This window comes from Taudactylus pleione, unplaced genomic scaffold (genome assembly GCF_031769625.1).
Source record: "Taudactylus pleione unplaced genomic scaffold, aTauple2 ptg000179l, whole genome shotgun sequence".
NCBI classification, from domain to species: domain Eukaryota; kingdom Metazoa; phylum Chordata; class Amphibia; order Anura; family Myobatrachidae; genus Taudactylus; species Taudactylus pleione.
In genome coordinates this window covers 25,697,936-25,715,009 of record NW_028284581.1, presented here as the reverse complement: position 1 = coordinate 25,715,009, position 17,074 = coordinate 25,697,936, and the positions used below count along the sequence as shown (strand labels likewise).

At 41.2% G+C, this 17,074-nt stretch overlaps 1 protein-coding gene across 1 annotated transcript in view; it reads left to right on the top strand.

Annotated features, from left to right (window-relative positions):
* The window catches only part of CUNH18orf63 (chromosome unknown C18orf63 homolog), a 140,628-nt gene extending 128,676 nt beyond the window's left edge, over positions 1–11,952 (top strand). Inside the window, exons 12-13 of the mRNA XM_088475978.1 lie at positions 3,073–3,177; positions 11,830–11,952. Coding sequence (XP_088332104.1) covers positions 3,073–3,177; positions 11,830–11,952 — 228 coding nt within the window. The remainder of the gene's footprint in view (positions 1–3,072; positions 3,178–11,829) is intronic.
* Positions 11,953–17,074: the final 5,122 nt, after the last annotated feature.

The following is a 17,074-nucleotide window of genomic DNA, read 5'->3' as shown; positions in this document are numbered from 1 at the left end:
GCCGCCAATAGCAGAGGGACCTCTTGGCCCCTCTGCACCTTACATCAGTGTCTGCCGTACTGCCAATCACTGCTGATCTGGCAGCATGGAAGGACCTCCCCTCGGTGGCTGCAGAGATAAGTAGCCGCTGGGGAAATGTAAATCTAGGAGCACTCAACCCCCCAGTGTATATTTGCCAGCTGCTCAAAGGAGTAACTGCTGGGGAAATGCTGCGATGGTCCAATCTTTAAAAAAATAAAATAAAATTGTGTTGGATAAGTTATAAATAGATGTTTTTTACCTAATTCAATAATAAACAAATTAAAAAAAAAAACATTAGCCGGTTAAGTTGACCATGATAATGCTTGAAATCATCATGTATATCTGGATTATATATACAGTATATATATATATATATATATATATATATATATATAAATTCCAGGGGGGGGATTGGTCAACACAACCCAATATGTAATTACATTTAGTGCTACATTGCTGTGACTGAAAATAATATACACAATCTAAGATGAAGGTGTACATTTTTGACACTTAGATAATGAAATAGTTGTTGAACTCTGCAAAAAATATAGATTTTATAGACTGACTTACAAAAATTTATTAGTTTTAAAACTTTATTCTGAGAAAAGTGATTAGATTGTGAATTTAAAAAACAGTGCTATGTTCCATCCACTTAAACAATATTATTGGAAGACCAGAATAATATTTGCTTCCTGTACAGTACATATATATTTCCTGTGTTACACAGGATATCAATATTCTTAATCAGCAGTAATATGCTGCACTGTATAGACTGTTTTGTATTGCAGTCTGTTCATTAATTCCTCTGTAGTTGACTAGTTAATTTTGTTACTTTGTTACTAAATGTAGGAGGACTAAACCAATGTTACAATTGTTAAGCTATCACGTTGCCATTTGTTTACAAAGAGCCTAGGAAGGAAGGCATTACAGATATATTAAGGTATATTAATTTTCCCATAAAATAGATGCCCTTGTCAGTGCTTGGCCAGCTAAACAGGAGATTACATAAACCAATTTGGCTTTTTCTGAAGACAAGTCAGATGGTTGGAGCTCAAGTTAAACATTGGTTCAGAAAACCCCAATTACAGTTCCATAACAATTTACTAGTGTGGGAATTATGACTTGTGTAGACCCACTTGTTGTAATGAAAGGAGCAGCTGCAGCTGGGGTTGAATACAAGAGACATATAGCCAACTGAATCCATTGATATGGCCAGAGTATTCTGTCATAATTTTTGCCCATATAGTATATGAGGATTTGTTCTACAAGCTTAGATTTGCACTACCAATAACAGAGGCACAGTCTAAAATATTAGTGGTATTAACAAGAGAAGTTTTGGCTTTGTTGCACCCATTATGCAGGTTATGTCCCTCTGAGTTGCTTTTTAAAGTGGTAGACTGGAGAGGATTCATGAAAATAGGTCTGGTACATTTGAGGAACACGTCAAAATCAAAGGGAACAAAAATGAGACAATCAAAACAATAAACTGAAGTCAATAACATGTACAGAGCCAACACATAACACAAGGAGCAGTTTAGAAACAAGCCAGGTCATACACTAAAATCAGGAGAAAAGTAAACAGGACTGCTTGAGACTTGGGGCCTTTTTCAGAGGTGCACGCTTACTGCATGTAATGCCGATATTGACGCAGTTGCCAATGTTGGAAGTACTGTGCCTGCATTCCAGTTGCACAGCGTATGCATCCCTAGAGCCAAGGATTTCTGTGGGTGTACCTGGGAGGTAATTGGAGTGTTTAGGCAGACGCGGGCATGTTTCTGACAGCAACTCTATTTAAAGACACAGTAGTGCTGACATGGGATGCCATGTTAAAACAAAGAAATTGAACTTGATATAAAACTGGTGCAAGCTTCAAAGTGCATCTAAAGTAGGCATTTCAGTAAGTTCAGACTCTGTTGCTGTATTAGCTTAAAAATGTGACCGCATCTACGTATACCTCTGAATCACACCCTAGGAATTAGTTCTAATACTTTGACAACTATTTTTTGCCAGAAACTGATTTTTTTTTATGCACAGTAATTCAAACTTGCCCTCCTCTTGAGAGGTTAGTGTTCACATGACTGCAAACCTGTAGAGCCCAGCAGATTGTGGAGACAAGCTGGGAGAGCCTCGTTTCTATATATAATGGGAGGAACAATTCATAAAAGTTATCCCCTTACAGTTGATGTCACTTGTACTTGAGAAGGGGTGCCCTTTAATATATCATATTGGACCGGTCTCTTTCAGGATAATCATGCACAACTTACAAATGAGCATTAATAATGTTTTATCTCCATCATAATGGCACCTACAGATTATCCTTGTTTCAAAGAGGGGAGTCTTCTCTTTTAAATTATGTCTTTTTTGCAGAGTGCAGGCTAGACAAGGGCATGAAATGGGACAGTTTTACTAAACTGATCTACAATGATCCAAATGGTTTTGAAGCCCTTCAATGGAAGTAGATTAACAAGGAAAATCCATAGAATGGTGTGACTCTTGGATATCTGTAATCACACAAATACACATATAGGATAATTTTTAGGGTTAATTTTGGGGGCACATACTTCACAAACATAAATAAAATACATGACATGTCTTTCTAAATATGGCCACCACGCTGGCCAGGTGACAAGTGTTATGGTCTAAGAAAGATTATTTCCATGAGATTCCTTGGTAAAACAGATATACTGTACATATATGGGATACATTCATTTTGTTGACTATCAATATGTTGACACAAAAATATGTGGACAGCAGAATGCTGTAGCCACAATGCAGACATGGTTGAAATGTTCCAGCATTTTAATGGTGTCAGCACTATAACTTAAAACATCACCTTTAAGCATTGGTTGAGACACAGATTAAGAGCCAAAAATGTCAAATAAACTCAGAATTGCAACTGTTTGTAATGAAGTGGAAAAGTTATGACTTCACTTTTAAATAAAACTGAAGTGTTGTCAAGTTAACTTTGAACAATGTATTTTGTCTTCATGGTTTACATCTTTAGTGTACCTTTCAAATATGCTTCGTTCTTACAGTACTTTTACAATATAGTTACTTGATACACAGGAAAAAGATTTGGAATTAAATCCTAAAAAATGTAGAATAAATCAAAACCTTAAAGAAGTGGATGTAGAAAGTCATGCAAGAAATAACCAGGTACAGTATGTTCAGTGTAATTAACAGACTTTAAGTAGTGCAGTATTAAGCAGCATACTAGATGTATAATTTATAGGAGCCTATGTTTACGACTACCACCTATTTATTTTCAGATTCTCAGATAGGGGGTGTGGTCAAAACAACAGTAGGATTACAAGCATTTTGTCAGATTTCAGGCCATTTTCTTACCACTCTAACAAAGACAGGAAAATGGATTTATTGCATGCCCCTTTATGTGCCATCTGCTCCACATGCCCCTTTAAATGCCAGCACAGCTCCCAAATGCATTATCAGACCCTTTCACATGCCTCTTAAATGCCAGAGACCCCTCTCGCACCTTATATACCAAACACCCCATGTACTTTATATGCCAGCCCTTTTCCACATGCCCCCTGATAATGCCAGAGCCCCCTCATGCCACCCCTCCACCACATGCTCCTTTATATGCCAGAGCAAGTTCCTTAAAAAGAAGCAACTAAAAAAGCAGACAATGCAAACCTTCTCAATGAAAAATAAATATAAAGAGTCAGATAAATACTGTAATAATTAAAACATAATGTATTGTATTACTATTCTATAAATATACACACAATAAATGTATACAATTTAAAAAAAAAACAATAATTGATGCAGGTTGTAACCATAAATAGACTAAAGGCTGTGTCTATTTGAAATACACTTATCTGCCCAAATATAAATATATGCAAACTCGCATTTCCACTACTCGCATAGCCCAAAATCACATCCACATGTTTTCCTATTTAAAACATACAACTCACACAATGTAATAGGGTGCGAGTCTTAAACTCACACAATGTAATAGGGTGCGAGTTGTAAACTCACACGAAGCTTGTAAAAATAAAATCGTAAAATAATAGACCTGCATCAGGCTAACGAGTTTAGCCTTAGTAGCAGCGTGTATAGCAGACGCCTATATAGATCAGGAAGATCTGTGTAAATTGCTGTGTGTAAAAAGGAATTAAATTGTTAATATAAAATAAAAAAATTAGGTGAGGTCCCCCCCTTCCCAAAAGCACATCCAGCACCGGCTGTGTGGTTGTGCAGATATGCGGGTAAAAAAGACGGAAGGGTCCCCCATATTTTCATCAACACCAAGCTCTGTGAGCTGCTCCTGGTTGTGGAAATATGGGGAACAAAATGAGTAGGGGTTCCCCGTATAATCGACAAGCAGCACCAAGCTCTTACTAGCAGGCGTGTAATGCTGCAACTGGGGTACTTGCTTCATGGGGTCCCCCGGTCAAAGCTTTAACCACCTCACACTAGTATGCCCAGGCCAGGGATTCCTGGGGAGATGAGGACCCTCATCCCTGTCCGGAGGATGCAGGGTTGATTGTGTATTAAATAGAAATAAACTAACATTGTCTTTTACAGGAGGACTAGAGGTCCCAGCAAGCCTCCCCCGAATGCAGGTATTTGGAGAACCACAAGTATTAGCATGCGGGGCATTAAGGGCCCTCTGATACCTCTAGTCTCTCTGCAAAAGAAATATTTAAAAAATGACAAGACACACATACGGTAGGTTGTAATATTTTATTACACATACACTCATCAAATCGCTCACACTACATACTTACATTGTCCCTTGCACCGGTCTGTTCTCTTGTCCAGGAGAATCCACGATCGTACCTGTAAAAAATATATATACTCTCCCAATGCTTGGTCCTCTTCATTCCATGTAGGCATCCACAGTCTTGGAAAAATTAAAAAACTTCAGTGGTGGGAATGCACTTTAATAACTCTGCAGTTCTCACCATTAAAGTCTATGGGGGAACTGCTCATTGGCTGAGAGGCGGAGGCTCGCATCTCTCAACCAATGAACGTTTAGCCAATGCATTTCTTTGGAAATGTGACGGCTGAACTGGCATTCAGGAAGTACTTCCGTAGAGGACAGTATTCGGTGGGCTCCCCATTTCCGTTTTATTATTCAAGCACACCACATAAGATGAATTACAATTGCTGAATCTCTTTATTGAACAGCATTCCCCTGTATTGAGAATTAGAGTACATGTGATAGGTGAGACACACCCGTATTTGAAACAGCCCTTCAGTTTAGAGGATAGTCGTACAGATGTAACCAATCCACCATTATTCCTAGTAGCGTTTTTTTCCCTGAAAAAACTTGGAGTTCTTCAGACTCTGATTTGTTTGAAAATCACCAATGGGGAAGAAGAGATGTTGCTTAACAGTAGGATCAGTTAGTAGGTTTATAAATTTGATAGCAATAATTATTTAGATTTTAAGTGAGGAGCTGTTGATTGTGGAGATTAATTGGGGACAGTCTAGAGAACTCTTAATTTTATGTTTGTTACTACTTCTAGTACAGTTGGTTACAGTGGTGGCTCCAGAGGTGGGGCTGCAGCACAGTTCAAAATTCAAATAGGGGAGTCACACCAACTGCCAGTGAGTCCCAGCCAGCAATGTTTGGCAGCGTTTGAAATGGCAGTTGGTGTGACTCTCCTATTTGAATTTTGAGCTGTGCTGCAGCCCCACCTCTGGAGCCGCCACTAGTTGGTTATATAATTGATACCTTCATCTGTTGATAGATGTTTCAACTGTTTTGGGACTAATAGTTGATCTCTGTCTAACGATCTTGAATCGTGTAGTGTCGTTCTATAAATGCATCTAAAAGGGTCCGGGCTTGATCCTGAAAAGTGTGTTTTTTAGAGCAATTCCAACAAATGCGTCTAAGCTGACCACATGGTATGTTATGGTCCTAGGGCGTGTGATGCAAATTGTCAAAGTGTAAAAAATTATATGAGCCCACCTCCTTCCTATAAGTCTTGGTCTTATCTGCCTTGAATATCAAGATGATCTCAAGGAAGGAAATACTGGCCTTTTGGTTGTTACTAGTAAAGGTTAAATTAAAATTATTAGAGTTAAGTTGTGCAACAAACTGATGCAGAGTGTTCATCCTCATCCCATTAAAAAAAACTGGTCATCTATGTTATGGCTTTATTGCATAAGTCCACCACTGAGATCGCCCCCACATACATACACACACACAGAATAAAACTTGGCGCAAATACCCTCATATGTATCATCAATCTTTAGCTGGGTACACACTACATAATGCAAAGGTGCCTTTCGATGTAACGATACATCACATGCATTGTACACACAGCACAGTCTGGTGTACGATGTGTCATTACATGTCGCATGTGACAGCACCAGGTTACTCATTGCATCGTCTCATCTGCTGTGCAGAACAGCAGGGCAACTAACAGGAATCATGGAGCCCTCCATCCCCGGGTCCCTGGCAGGTACAGGCCAGTCAGGCCATCTCTTCCATTGGGCCTGTTGGGCAGTTGCCCAAGGACCTGAAGCTTGTAAGGGCCCACCAACCCGTCCCCCTGCAGCTGCGGCCAGTTGGTAAATTTGTGATATTTTTATAAGCCGGCTGCCAGTGCACTGTATTCTGATCTAACCTCCCGCCCCCCCCACCTCATCCCGGTGACAAGTACTCACCTCAGTCCCAGTTTTACTTCATCCACCGGCTTCAGACCAGTCAGACAGAGTCTCTCTGCATGTGTGGGAGGTCTGATGGGCATGCAGGAGGGTTTAATTTTATTGACCATTTACATTTTTTCCCGTGAATGGGTGGGTAGGGGTCCCAGTGCACTGCTTTGCTCAGGGCCCACACTGCTGTTAAGACAACCCTGAGGCCAGTTGCTTGAGAGTCTGCCTTACCTATATGTGGTTTCTCTGGGTAACCTCTGAGCCCTCACAGTGTCCCTTCAAGCCCCACACTTACCTTATTCTATGTCTGCCTGCAGGCTGCTGTGGCTCCTCTGCTTGGGTGTCATTCCATGATGTGGCGCATGTGACATCATGACATCACATGCGCTGCAACAAACAAAAAAACTTTATTGCACCACCCACTGCCAGTGCAATACAGCTGCTCCCCGACGGACGGACCGTCCCGGAACCGCTGCCTGCGTTGCTGCTGCAGTGATCAGCAGGGGCCTCATACATGCCTGCACCCTGCTGATCACTGCAGCAGCAGCGCAAGCAGCGGTTACAGTCCAGGGCCCCCCTAGGACCACGGGGCCCGGTATAGTTGTACCCCTTGGCACCCCTGTTGCCGGGCCTGCAGAACAGCAGGTGGGACAATGCAATGAACGACCATATGATATATTGTCCTGATCAGCTGCAGAACGATATATTATATAATGTGTAACTGGCTTTACACAATGCCCTTTATATACCAGAGCCCACTTATGCCCTGTAAATGAATCACACCCCCATGTGATGTCACCCCATACACCAGCCCTCCCCCAGAAAAAGGAAAGATACATGATTATAATCACCATATCTGACAGACCGATCTCCCTCGTATCCCATGTAATGCTACTCCATATACACTACATCATCCCCCAGACTGAAACAGGACATGTACATGACTTTTAGCTATTATTTGCAATCAGACTTGATCATACTTGCATATTTTGTCAGCATTTGGTTTCTCCACAATTGAAATTTTCATGGTTACAGTTTTGTAGCTCATCATTTACCCATTTCATTGTATATTCACCTGGAGTGGCAGAAGATTAAAGTATATTATAATTCGCAATAACACTGCATTACATATCTTTACTGCTGTTTTCACTGATCAGTCCAGATGTTTAGCCTATTAATTTGAAGAAATAAAAAACACACCATATCAATGCATCTAATGTACAGAGCAAGCTAATTGTCTATAGACCATGTATTTAGTCATATGCAGTTATATGCATCTCTGCCCCTATCCATACAGTATGCTTAGTTTCAAAGGTATCATCATTATCAGTGCTAACTTGCACAAACCCTATACTAAGTATAAAAGATTTTTCTGAAAACATGTTTACGCTAATGCACATCAGTACACTGCCACAATTCCATAAACAGGCCCTCTCTGCATTTATTCTATATGAGAGCGCCCCATTACAACTCAGTTATGTCCCTTCAGTCAGATGCATACAGTTTGCGTACAACTTGCCATCACCTGTAGTTGCGTAGGCTTGGCTCCTAAGCATGCACAGAGAAAAAAAGACACAAGATACACCCTTAAAACGGACTAACATTAACTCTGCATTAGACCCAGAGCTGCTCCCTTCACTATGGAAGACTGTAAACAGGGGTGGATTTTAAGAAAAATTTGGCCCAAGAATATGTATCAGATCAAACCATTCAATCAGCAAAGTAACACACCCAGTTAATAATAAAAATAACTGCCATGCTTCTTCCCACAAGAGAAATCATAATAGTGTGATACAGCATGGAATCAGCTTGGTGCCAATATTATGAGCATGCAAGCATAAGGAAATTATTCATCAGCATGAATCCACCACCATCCTAATGTCCATTGGGGTCACCCTTTAGGTATTGCACTCACAAAAAGTATGCTGGAACCAAATAAGCATATCAGTTTAACAGTGAAATTTGGAAAATTGCATGTACTTCAAGGCCTCTCATCAGATTGGCCCTCCAGGATTCAAGGATCTAAAAGCAGAGAAGGATACACGATAGTGTAAAATCGTTTTAATATTCCAACAACACGAATGATCACAACTGCACTTAAATAAAATCCTAAAATGTATGACACAGACTCCTACCAGATGTAGATGGGAAAATCACATAGATTCCAAGGTGATAAAATAATGGTAAACAAGGGCACATCACTAAGGTGTTAATCCCAAACTCCAATGTAGGCCTTTCTCTGCGTTAGGCACTCCACCCACCATCGCATTTTAATCTGTAAAGGATCTTTGTCAAAGTATGGGGGAGTGTTCAAACAGCCCAGTTTTTATATTAAGTCAGATTAATCAAAGTAGCCTAGGTTTAACCTTTAGAATACATGATAACTAAACATTTTAAACATCAAGGTCCATATTGTGAATTCAAAAGTCAATAAAAGTTACTTTGTTCATCTGACCCATTCTGGCTGGGATACCAGTTTGGATTGGATTGATGATCCAGTGACAGGATAATTTTGAAGAATGAACTAATGCTATTTCAATGCATTTTCCAAAGTTCCTTTATGGATTGAAACATGATGGTGATAGGAGGGACTGCTGCAGACAAGGACCTATCTTGGAGATTAACAACTTGGTGATGTCCCTGGGCTTACCATAATTTTATCACCTTAGATTCAATGGAGCAATTCAAATGTTGCTCTGTTCAGGCGCGAATACCACGGGCGCCCATTATTTCTGCTTTCCCCCTTGTAAAATGCCAAGCAGAAATGTGCAAAAATCCTGGCTTTTCAAACATTTTTCTTGTCACGTCCAATAGTTTAGAAGGGTTTAACCGATTTATACAGCTAACCCTGGTCTATTCGGATGCGGCCAGAGTGAAAAAGTAATGGGCGCCTAGTGCCAGAACAATAATTGAATATCGCCCTGTCTAAAGTTACGGGCAATAGGGTGCGACAGGGCAATTGAAAAGCCTCCCCATGTGTGTTTCCCATCTAAATGTAATTTTGGGTGTCATCAGCATAAACTTATACTGGAGAGCAAATTAGTGAATTAATTCACCAAGACGTGTACACTGAGAAAAGCAGAGGACCAAGAAAAAAGTTTTGTGGGATTCCAAAAGTTAATGAGAAGAATTCATTAAGGTGCATACACACACAACAATGTTAGTAACCAACGATTTTAGTGAACGATTTTCGTTCAGATTTTCCCTTGAAAAACTGAACGAAAATCGTTGGTTACTAAACTAATGAACGATTTTCAAAAACGATGAACAATTTTTTAATCATGCATACAGTGAATGGAAATCGTTCATCGTTTATCATTCACTCTGCACAACATGAACGATTTTCTGAACAAAAATCTTTTGTTGGACAGTCTGAATGGACGATGAACTACAAACTACAAACGTAAATGCGCATGAACGAATAAAAAGCTTAAAAAGATGAACGATTTTACAAACAATTTAACGATAACAATGTTGTTATAGTTAAAACGTTCAAAAAACCGTTATGTGTGTACGCACCTTTAGAGATACTTTAGGAGCAGATGGGTAAGTAAGAAGTGAACCATGAAAGTATGGTACTGTGTCACAAAAGCTAATTGAGGGCCTGATTCAGAGCCACTCGTAAGCGGCCGCTCGTTCGCTCCGAGCGATGTTTGCCCAACTGCGCATGCGTACGGTTCGTTATACGCATGCGCGAACCAGTCAGTGCGGCCGAAATTCATGTGCTCGCAAAATAGCGAATGCCTGATAATTTGAGTGACAGAATGAGGCGTATGTGGGTGGTAACAGGGGAAGGTGCTTGAAAACGGGGAGTGGAGATCCGATCGCAGGCGTGCTTAAAGGTCAAATTTGGGTAATGGCAAGCGCTCAGTGATCTAGCATATAGTATGGACATGTGCTAAATTATGTGTGTTGGCTGTATCCCTTGATATAAATGTGTAAAGAAAGTGGTGACTCTAAACTTCTTGTCCTACTGGTCGGCAATAACTGTAGGCAGAATATTCGATATATAAATGTTATTTGGAATCATCAGTTTATAGAAAGTTACGTTCTGATAGTCTAATATGTCCGCTTTGCAACAACTGTGGGCAGTGTGTTCGTTGATGCCAGAATAGCATTAGTCTGTAGCAAGTTGCGTTATGATGGTGTGGTGTGACAGCTTGGCAATAACTGTGGGCAGTGTGTTCAATGATGCTGTAATTGTGGTGATTTTCACTTTTACACGCTTGCTCCCATACGTTACCTCTTCTTGCCTCTATTTTCCCTTGAGTACCTCAAAATAATGAGTGCAGTATCAGGATTGTGCGGACACTGGTGGTGCAGATAAAGGTAAGTTGGATGGTACTTACCCAAACAACTTCTGCTGGTCCTCCTGGTTACCGATTCCTCTCCTAATGGGTGTACATCTGAGGCTGTGTGCAGGTATGTATGGCTGATGATGAAGCTAATGATAATGCCGTTACACTCATATGTGTCTAAAAATCATGTAATTTATTAACGAATGGTATTATATTCATTCCAGTAATGGTGCTATAATCTATTAAAAGTCACTATATAGTCAATGTTATTGCTGCTGGTGCTTAAAGGTCAAAACGGGCGTTTTATGGGTGTGCATAATTAAAACAGCAGCGTCATTGAGCACGTCACTGGGTTATTTAATAGCCAGAACTGCTCGCAAAATTGTGGTAGCAAAAACCAACCACAAGAATAGCGAGCAGTTCAGACCCTGGTCGATGTACTCGATTAATCTAATAAATAGCGGACATGACGTAGGATGCGAGCGGCCAGGGGGCGTAGTTTCCTAAAAAACGACCGCAAGTTTTGTTCGCTCGTTCAGACCTAGAGGCGTGAACAGACCACAAACAGCGAACGGTTCATTTGAATAGCCACCCCTATTTTCAGGACGAGCGAGCGCTAATTGCGTCCGGCTCTGAATCAGGCCCTGAGTTTGGTGTTTTGTTTTTCAATTAGGTGGCAATGTCATGAAATGTGAGTGATAAAGTAGGAGATGGGGGAAGTGGGCATAGAAATGAGTTGAATACAGTGAATAGAGTTATCAGATGTTAGAAGACAAGTAAATATTAGTAAAGTGAAGTGGGTTTGTTTGGCAAATAAAAGAGCAGTGTGAATTATCAAAGATATAACTAACATTACTGTTGCATTTTCTTTTTGAAGTTAATTACACTGAGAAATGCTACTCTGCAGAACTGGCTCAAACAGCATGGAATTTCTACTAAGACCAGAGACAAAAAAGAACAACTGGTAGCAAAAATCATGCAATTTATACAGGAATCATAAGCAATTTAGCTAATTGTATTTTCTTGGGTTTTTTGTATTCAGATTTGTGGCTAGTTATATAATTTACCACATTTAACTAGCATATAAGGTACATTTTTATCTAAGTTTATTTTAGATATGTGATGTTATTGAAAAATATTTGCTTGATTGCACTAAGTAAAACCTTCTGTAGTTATATCAAGTTTATTGTTTTATTCTTTCTGAGTTTTAGCAATAGTAACATACAATTTAAAGCTGTTGAAATAAATAACTTCTATTCGTCATTAAAATGTTCCAAAACATTTCTTTATAACATGCTAATGCAGCTATTATTAGGCGTTCTATACATGTTTCAAAATATAAAATGTTTGTGCAATAAAACAAATTAAAAAAAAGGTATTTTACATTTGTCCAGAAAATTAAATGTATGAAATTAGAAATAATAGTCAATAGTTAGGTGTAAGCCCAAGAATCCCAGGTTTATGAGATTTGATGACAATATTGTAACAGTGACTCTGCAGGTGGAATTCAAAATTGAATGCTTCCCAAAAATAAACTGTATATCTCTCCATCAATGACTAGTTTTCCATTCACAAAACATATGGGAACAGGTGTCTGAAAAACATCAAGGAAAGGCATAACAGGCACATGTAAAAGGAGAAAATACCAGTAATGTAAACAAAATGTGCCCATCACTACATAATTATTTGTATATAATGTTTATAGATAGATTTCATAATCGTCAATACATTTGTTTTGTGGCTATGTTTCTTTGAAAAATTGATTTTTCTTTGTAGGTGTCCATGTTTTTGTCTATGATGGTGCATTGTGAAATTTCCGGTTACTGATATAAAATGTATGGTACATTGCATCAGCTTTCATTTTGCCCCATTTTACTCAATGTTAATATAATAAAGTTACACAGCAATGATTCAATGAATTGCACATGCTGGAGTGATGATCAGTTGATGTCTAAAAACAAAATGAAACATGGATTCGAAGAAAATAGAAATTTTACATTGTTGCAGAATAAACAAATTACATATATTGGCTGCAGCTTGTCTATTTTCAACAGATATTCACAGTAAAGCCCACACACATACCGATGTACTCCCGATCCGACGATGTGTCCAATTTCCCTTGAAACTCTCCCCGGCAGCTCTGAACACGATATGCATACGATATGCTGTCCAATCTTCATCCGATCTCCTGCAGACAGAGGCCCTAATTCAGAGCCGGACGCTCTGACAGAGCACTTGCTCTGAATCAGGGCCGTCCCTCTTACTGTTTGGAGCGGCCTCCAGGCCGCTCGCATAGCTGTGGGTGACCACCCACAGCTATAGCGAACGGCCAGGAAGATGGTCGCGATGGTCAAGACCATCGCGACCATCGGGCTTGCGACGAGACCCTTGTGGTAGGGTCTCGCTGCCGCAAGCCCTGGAGTGCTTTTGGCTCTATCAGAGCCAAAAGCTGTTTTTTCTTTTGCCCTATCAGTTAATGGTATTTGCTAATAACACTTTGTCAGGTCCAGTGTGGTGAGATATCTGGCTGTCCCTTGCCTCTCTATCAACTCAGCCACACGAGGCATTCGGATATGCATCAAATTTGGAAACTGCATTTAATTGACGAAAATCATTGCAAAAGCGTAGGCTGTCATCAGGCATCGGAATCAAAACTATGGGACTGGACCACTCACTATAAGACTCCTCGATGACAACAAGCTCTAGCATATTCTTAACCTCTTTAGAGATAGCCTCATGCTGTGCTTCAGAAATTCTATATGACTTTAGGTGGACCTTAACTCCTGGCTCTGTAATGATATCATGCTTTATTATGGCCGTTCAGCCAGGCAGTACTGAAAACAGATCTCTGTTCCTAATAAGCAACTCCTTAGCCTTGTTCTTTTCAGCGGCTGACAGGGTTTCGGACACTCTTACTCTGGAATCAAAGGGACTGAAGCTACTAGCGGGCTAGGTTTAGCTGACAGAGCTAATCTATCCTTCCAGGGTTTTATTAGGTTAACATGGTAAATTTGTTCAGGCTTCCTCTTGCCTGGTTGGTATACTTTATAGTTAACCTCATTCACTTTCTCCCTGATCTCATACGGACCTTGCCACTTGTCACGACCAGAGTTTCTTGACATGGTGGTTGACTGGTATTACCTGTGAGGTCACTATGGCGGGGGGCGTCTGGCAGTGGCGCTGGTGTTTGGCGAGGGGCATTGGCTGTGCGTGGTTCTGTGCGGGCATGTTGTAATTTTGGGCAGTTGAGGCCTGGTGATGTTTCCGTTCCGCTTCGGCATGGGTGCTGCCATCTTGCCCCTGGTCATGTGACCTAATCGCCCAATCCTGGTTGTCACATGCTCTCTCTGGCCAGTCACGGCACAGCACTTGGTATTTAGGGAGGTTCAGAGCCTCACTTCATTGCCAGTGCAACGTGTTTCTCAGCTTAGCTGAGAGAGAGTTCACTGTGCTCACCACCTGTTTTCCTGTGATACGCTACCTGCCTGCTTGCTTGTCTGCTCCAACCCCGCTGGACTACCCTGCACCCTCCATTACCTTCCCCTTGCCTGAGAACCTGTGTCAGCTGTACCCTGCACCCTGCCTCCACTTACATATCCTCTGGACATTATTCACCTCAGCCTGCAATTCACCTCAGCTTCCAATTCACCTCAGCCTGCAATTTACCTCAGCCTGCAATTCACCTCAGCCTGCAATTCATTTCAGCCTCACCACACCTGCATACTGGACTGTTCCTGCCTGCCACTATCAGGACATTCTCCCATTTGCCTCACTACAGTTCCCAAGTGCACTTCAGTGCTATACCTGGACTTTTTCTTTTGCCATTTCCATGTCTACTAAACCACTCATTAAAAGTTCCACATTTTCATTTAAATCTGCTTATGTGTCTGCTCCCGGGTCCACAACAAAACCAGAACCTCACAGTTTGCACTGGCCCCGTGGATCCGGCCACGAAACAGGAGTCTGGAGTAGATTTATTTTGGTGCATTGCTGGCCGTCTGGAAAACCTGGAAACCATGCAACACCAAATGACTCAGTTTTTGCAAGAAATGTCTAAATGACAAGATAATCTGCAAACCTCCTTATCCACTTTTGAGGTAACAGCAACTACACCAGCTTCTATGCCGCGTAATACAGGAAGCAGGGCATCCCCTCGCTTACACCTCCCTATGCCAAGCAAATTCTGTCGCGGGTTCCTGAATCAGTGCGATATACATTTCACCTTACAGTCTGATAATTTTCCCCTTGCAAGAACTAAAGTGGCATACATCGTGTCCCTGTTGTCCGGCTCAGCCTTGGATTGGGCTTCCCCACTCTGGGAGCGTTCAGATTATCTGCTGGATAACTACACTGACTTTGTGACATCATTTAGGAGGATTTTTGATGAGCCTGGACAAACTGTATCAGCCTCATCTAGTATTATGACACTGAAACAAGGAACTCGTCCTGTCAGTCAATATGCCGTACAGTTTCAGATTTTAGCATCAGAACTCAAGTGGAATGAGGAAGCCCTCACCTCAGCTTTTTGGCATGGGCTTTCTGATCGACTAAAGGATGATTTGGTCACCCGTGACCTACCTGTTAACCTAAACGATATGATTTCCCTCTGTAATAATATTGACCTACGCTTCAGAGAACGTCAGGCTGAAAAGCACAGAACTGACCGGCAAAGGTCATCTACTCCTCCCTCTACTACCCGTCCAACCCCTCCTTCTACAGATGAAGAGCCCATGTATGTGAATCATACCCATCTCTCCAAAGAAGAACGTCAGAGAAGAATATTAAAAAACCTCTGCCTATACTGTGGAGAATCGGGTCACCTGGTGGCCTCCTGTTACCGAAACTCGGGAAACACACACTCCTAACTGACCCTGGGGACATCAAGTTAGGAGTTATGAGCCCGTCCCCAAATTCTAAAGATTTCGTATTGATCTTACCCATAGATCTCAAGTCAAAACCTGTCTTCATTACTCTCTACTAGATTCTGGAGCAGCCGGAAATTTTATGACCTCCAGCTTAGTTAACAAGCTACAGATTCCTTGTTCATCCCTTGATCACATGATTTCCCAGGCTGCTGTAGATGGACGTCATCTGGCTAACTGAGTTGTCACCAAGGAAACTCAACCAGTACTGGTCCGTATTGGGGCACTCCATTCTGAGTCTCTAAAATTCTTAGTGATACCTGAGGCCTCCCAAGAAATCATTTTAGGGCTACCCTGGTTACGCCAGCACAATCCCAGGATCGACTGGTGCTCAATGCAAATCCTTTCATGGGGAGTTGACTGTCAGAAATCCTGTCTTCCCAAGATACGACCTGTGAGGAAAACAGTCTCATTAGTTTCTCCAGCAATTCCCAAGGAGTATCAAATGTTTACTGGTGTCTTTTCTGAACAACAAGCAATTATCTTACCTCCTCATAGAGAATGGGATTGCCCAATTGATCCGTTACCTGACAAGATGCCACCTCGTGGTCGCACCTATCCTCTGTCCTTGCCTGAGACCAAAGCGATGTCTGAATACATCCAGGAGAATTTGCAGAAAGGATTTATTCGCTCCTCCACCTCTCCTGCTGGAGCTGGGTTCTTTTTTGTTGCCAAGACGGATGGTGGCTTACGACCTTGTATAGACTACTGAGGCCTGAACGATATAACGGTCAAGAATCGATATCCACTTCCACTAATCCCAGAATTATTCGACAGTCAAAGGGTCCATCATATTTTCCAAGTTAGATCTGAGAGGAGCCTACAATCTTATTCGTATTCGCTCAGGTGACGAGTGGAAAACCGTTTTTCACCAGAGATGGACATTTTGAATACCTTGTAATGTCTTTCGGCTTGTGCAATGCCCCTGCTGTCTTTCAGGGCTTTGTTAAGGAAATTTTCCGGGAGTTATTATACATTTCAGTTGTTGTCTATCTGGACGATATATTGATTTTTTCGTCTTCTCCAGAGGAACATCATAAACATGTGAAGGAAGTGCTGTCTCGTCTGAGGAAGAATCACCTCTATTGCAAACTGGAGAAATGTGTCTTTAGTGTACCCAGTGTGCCATTTCTTGGTTATGTCATTTCCGGCTCTAGCCTAGAAATGGATCCCAAAAAAGTGCAGGCGATCCTGGATTGG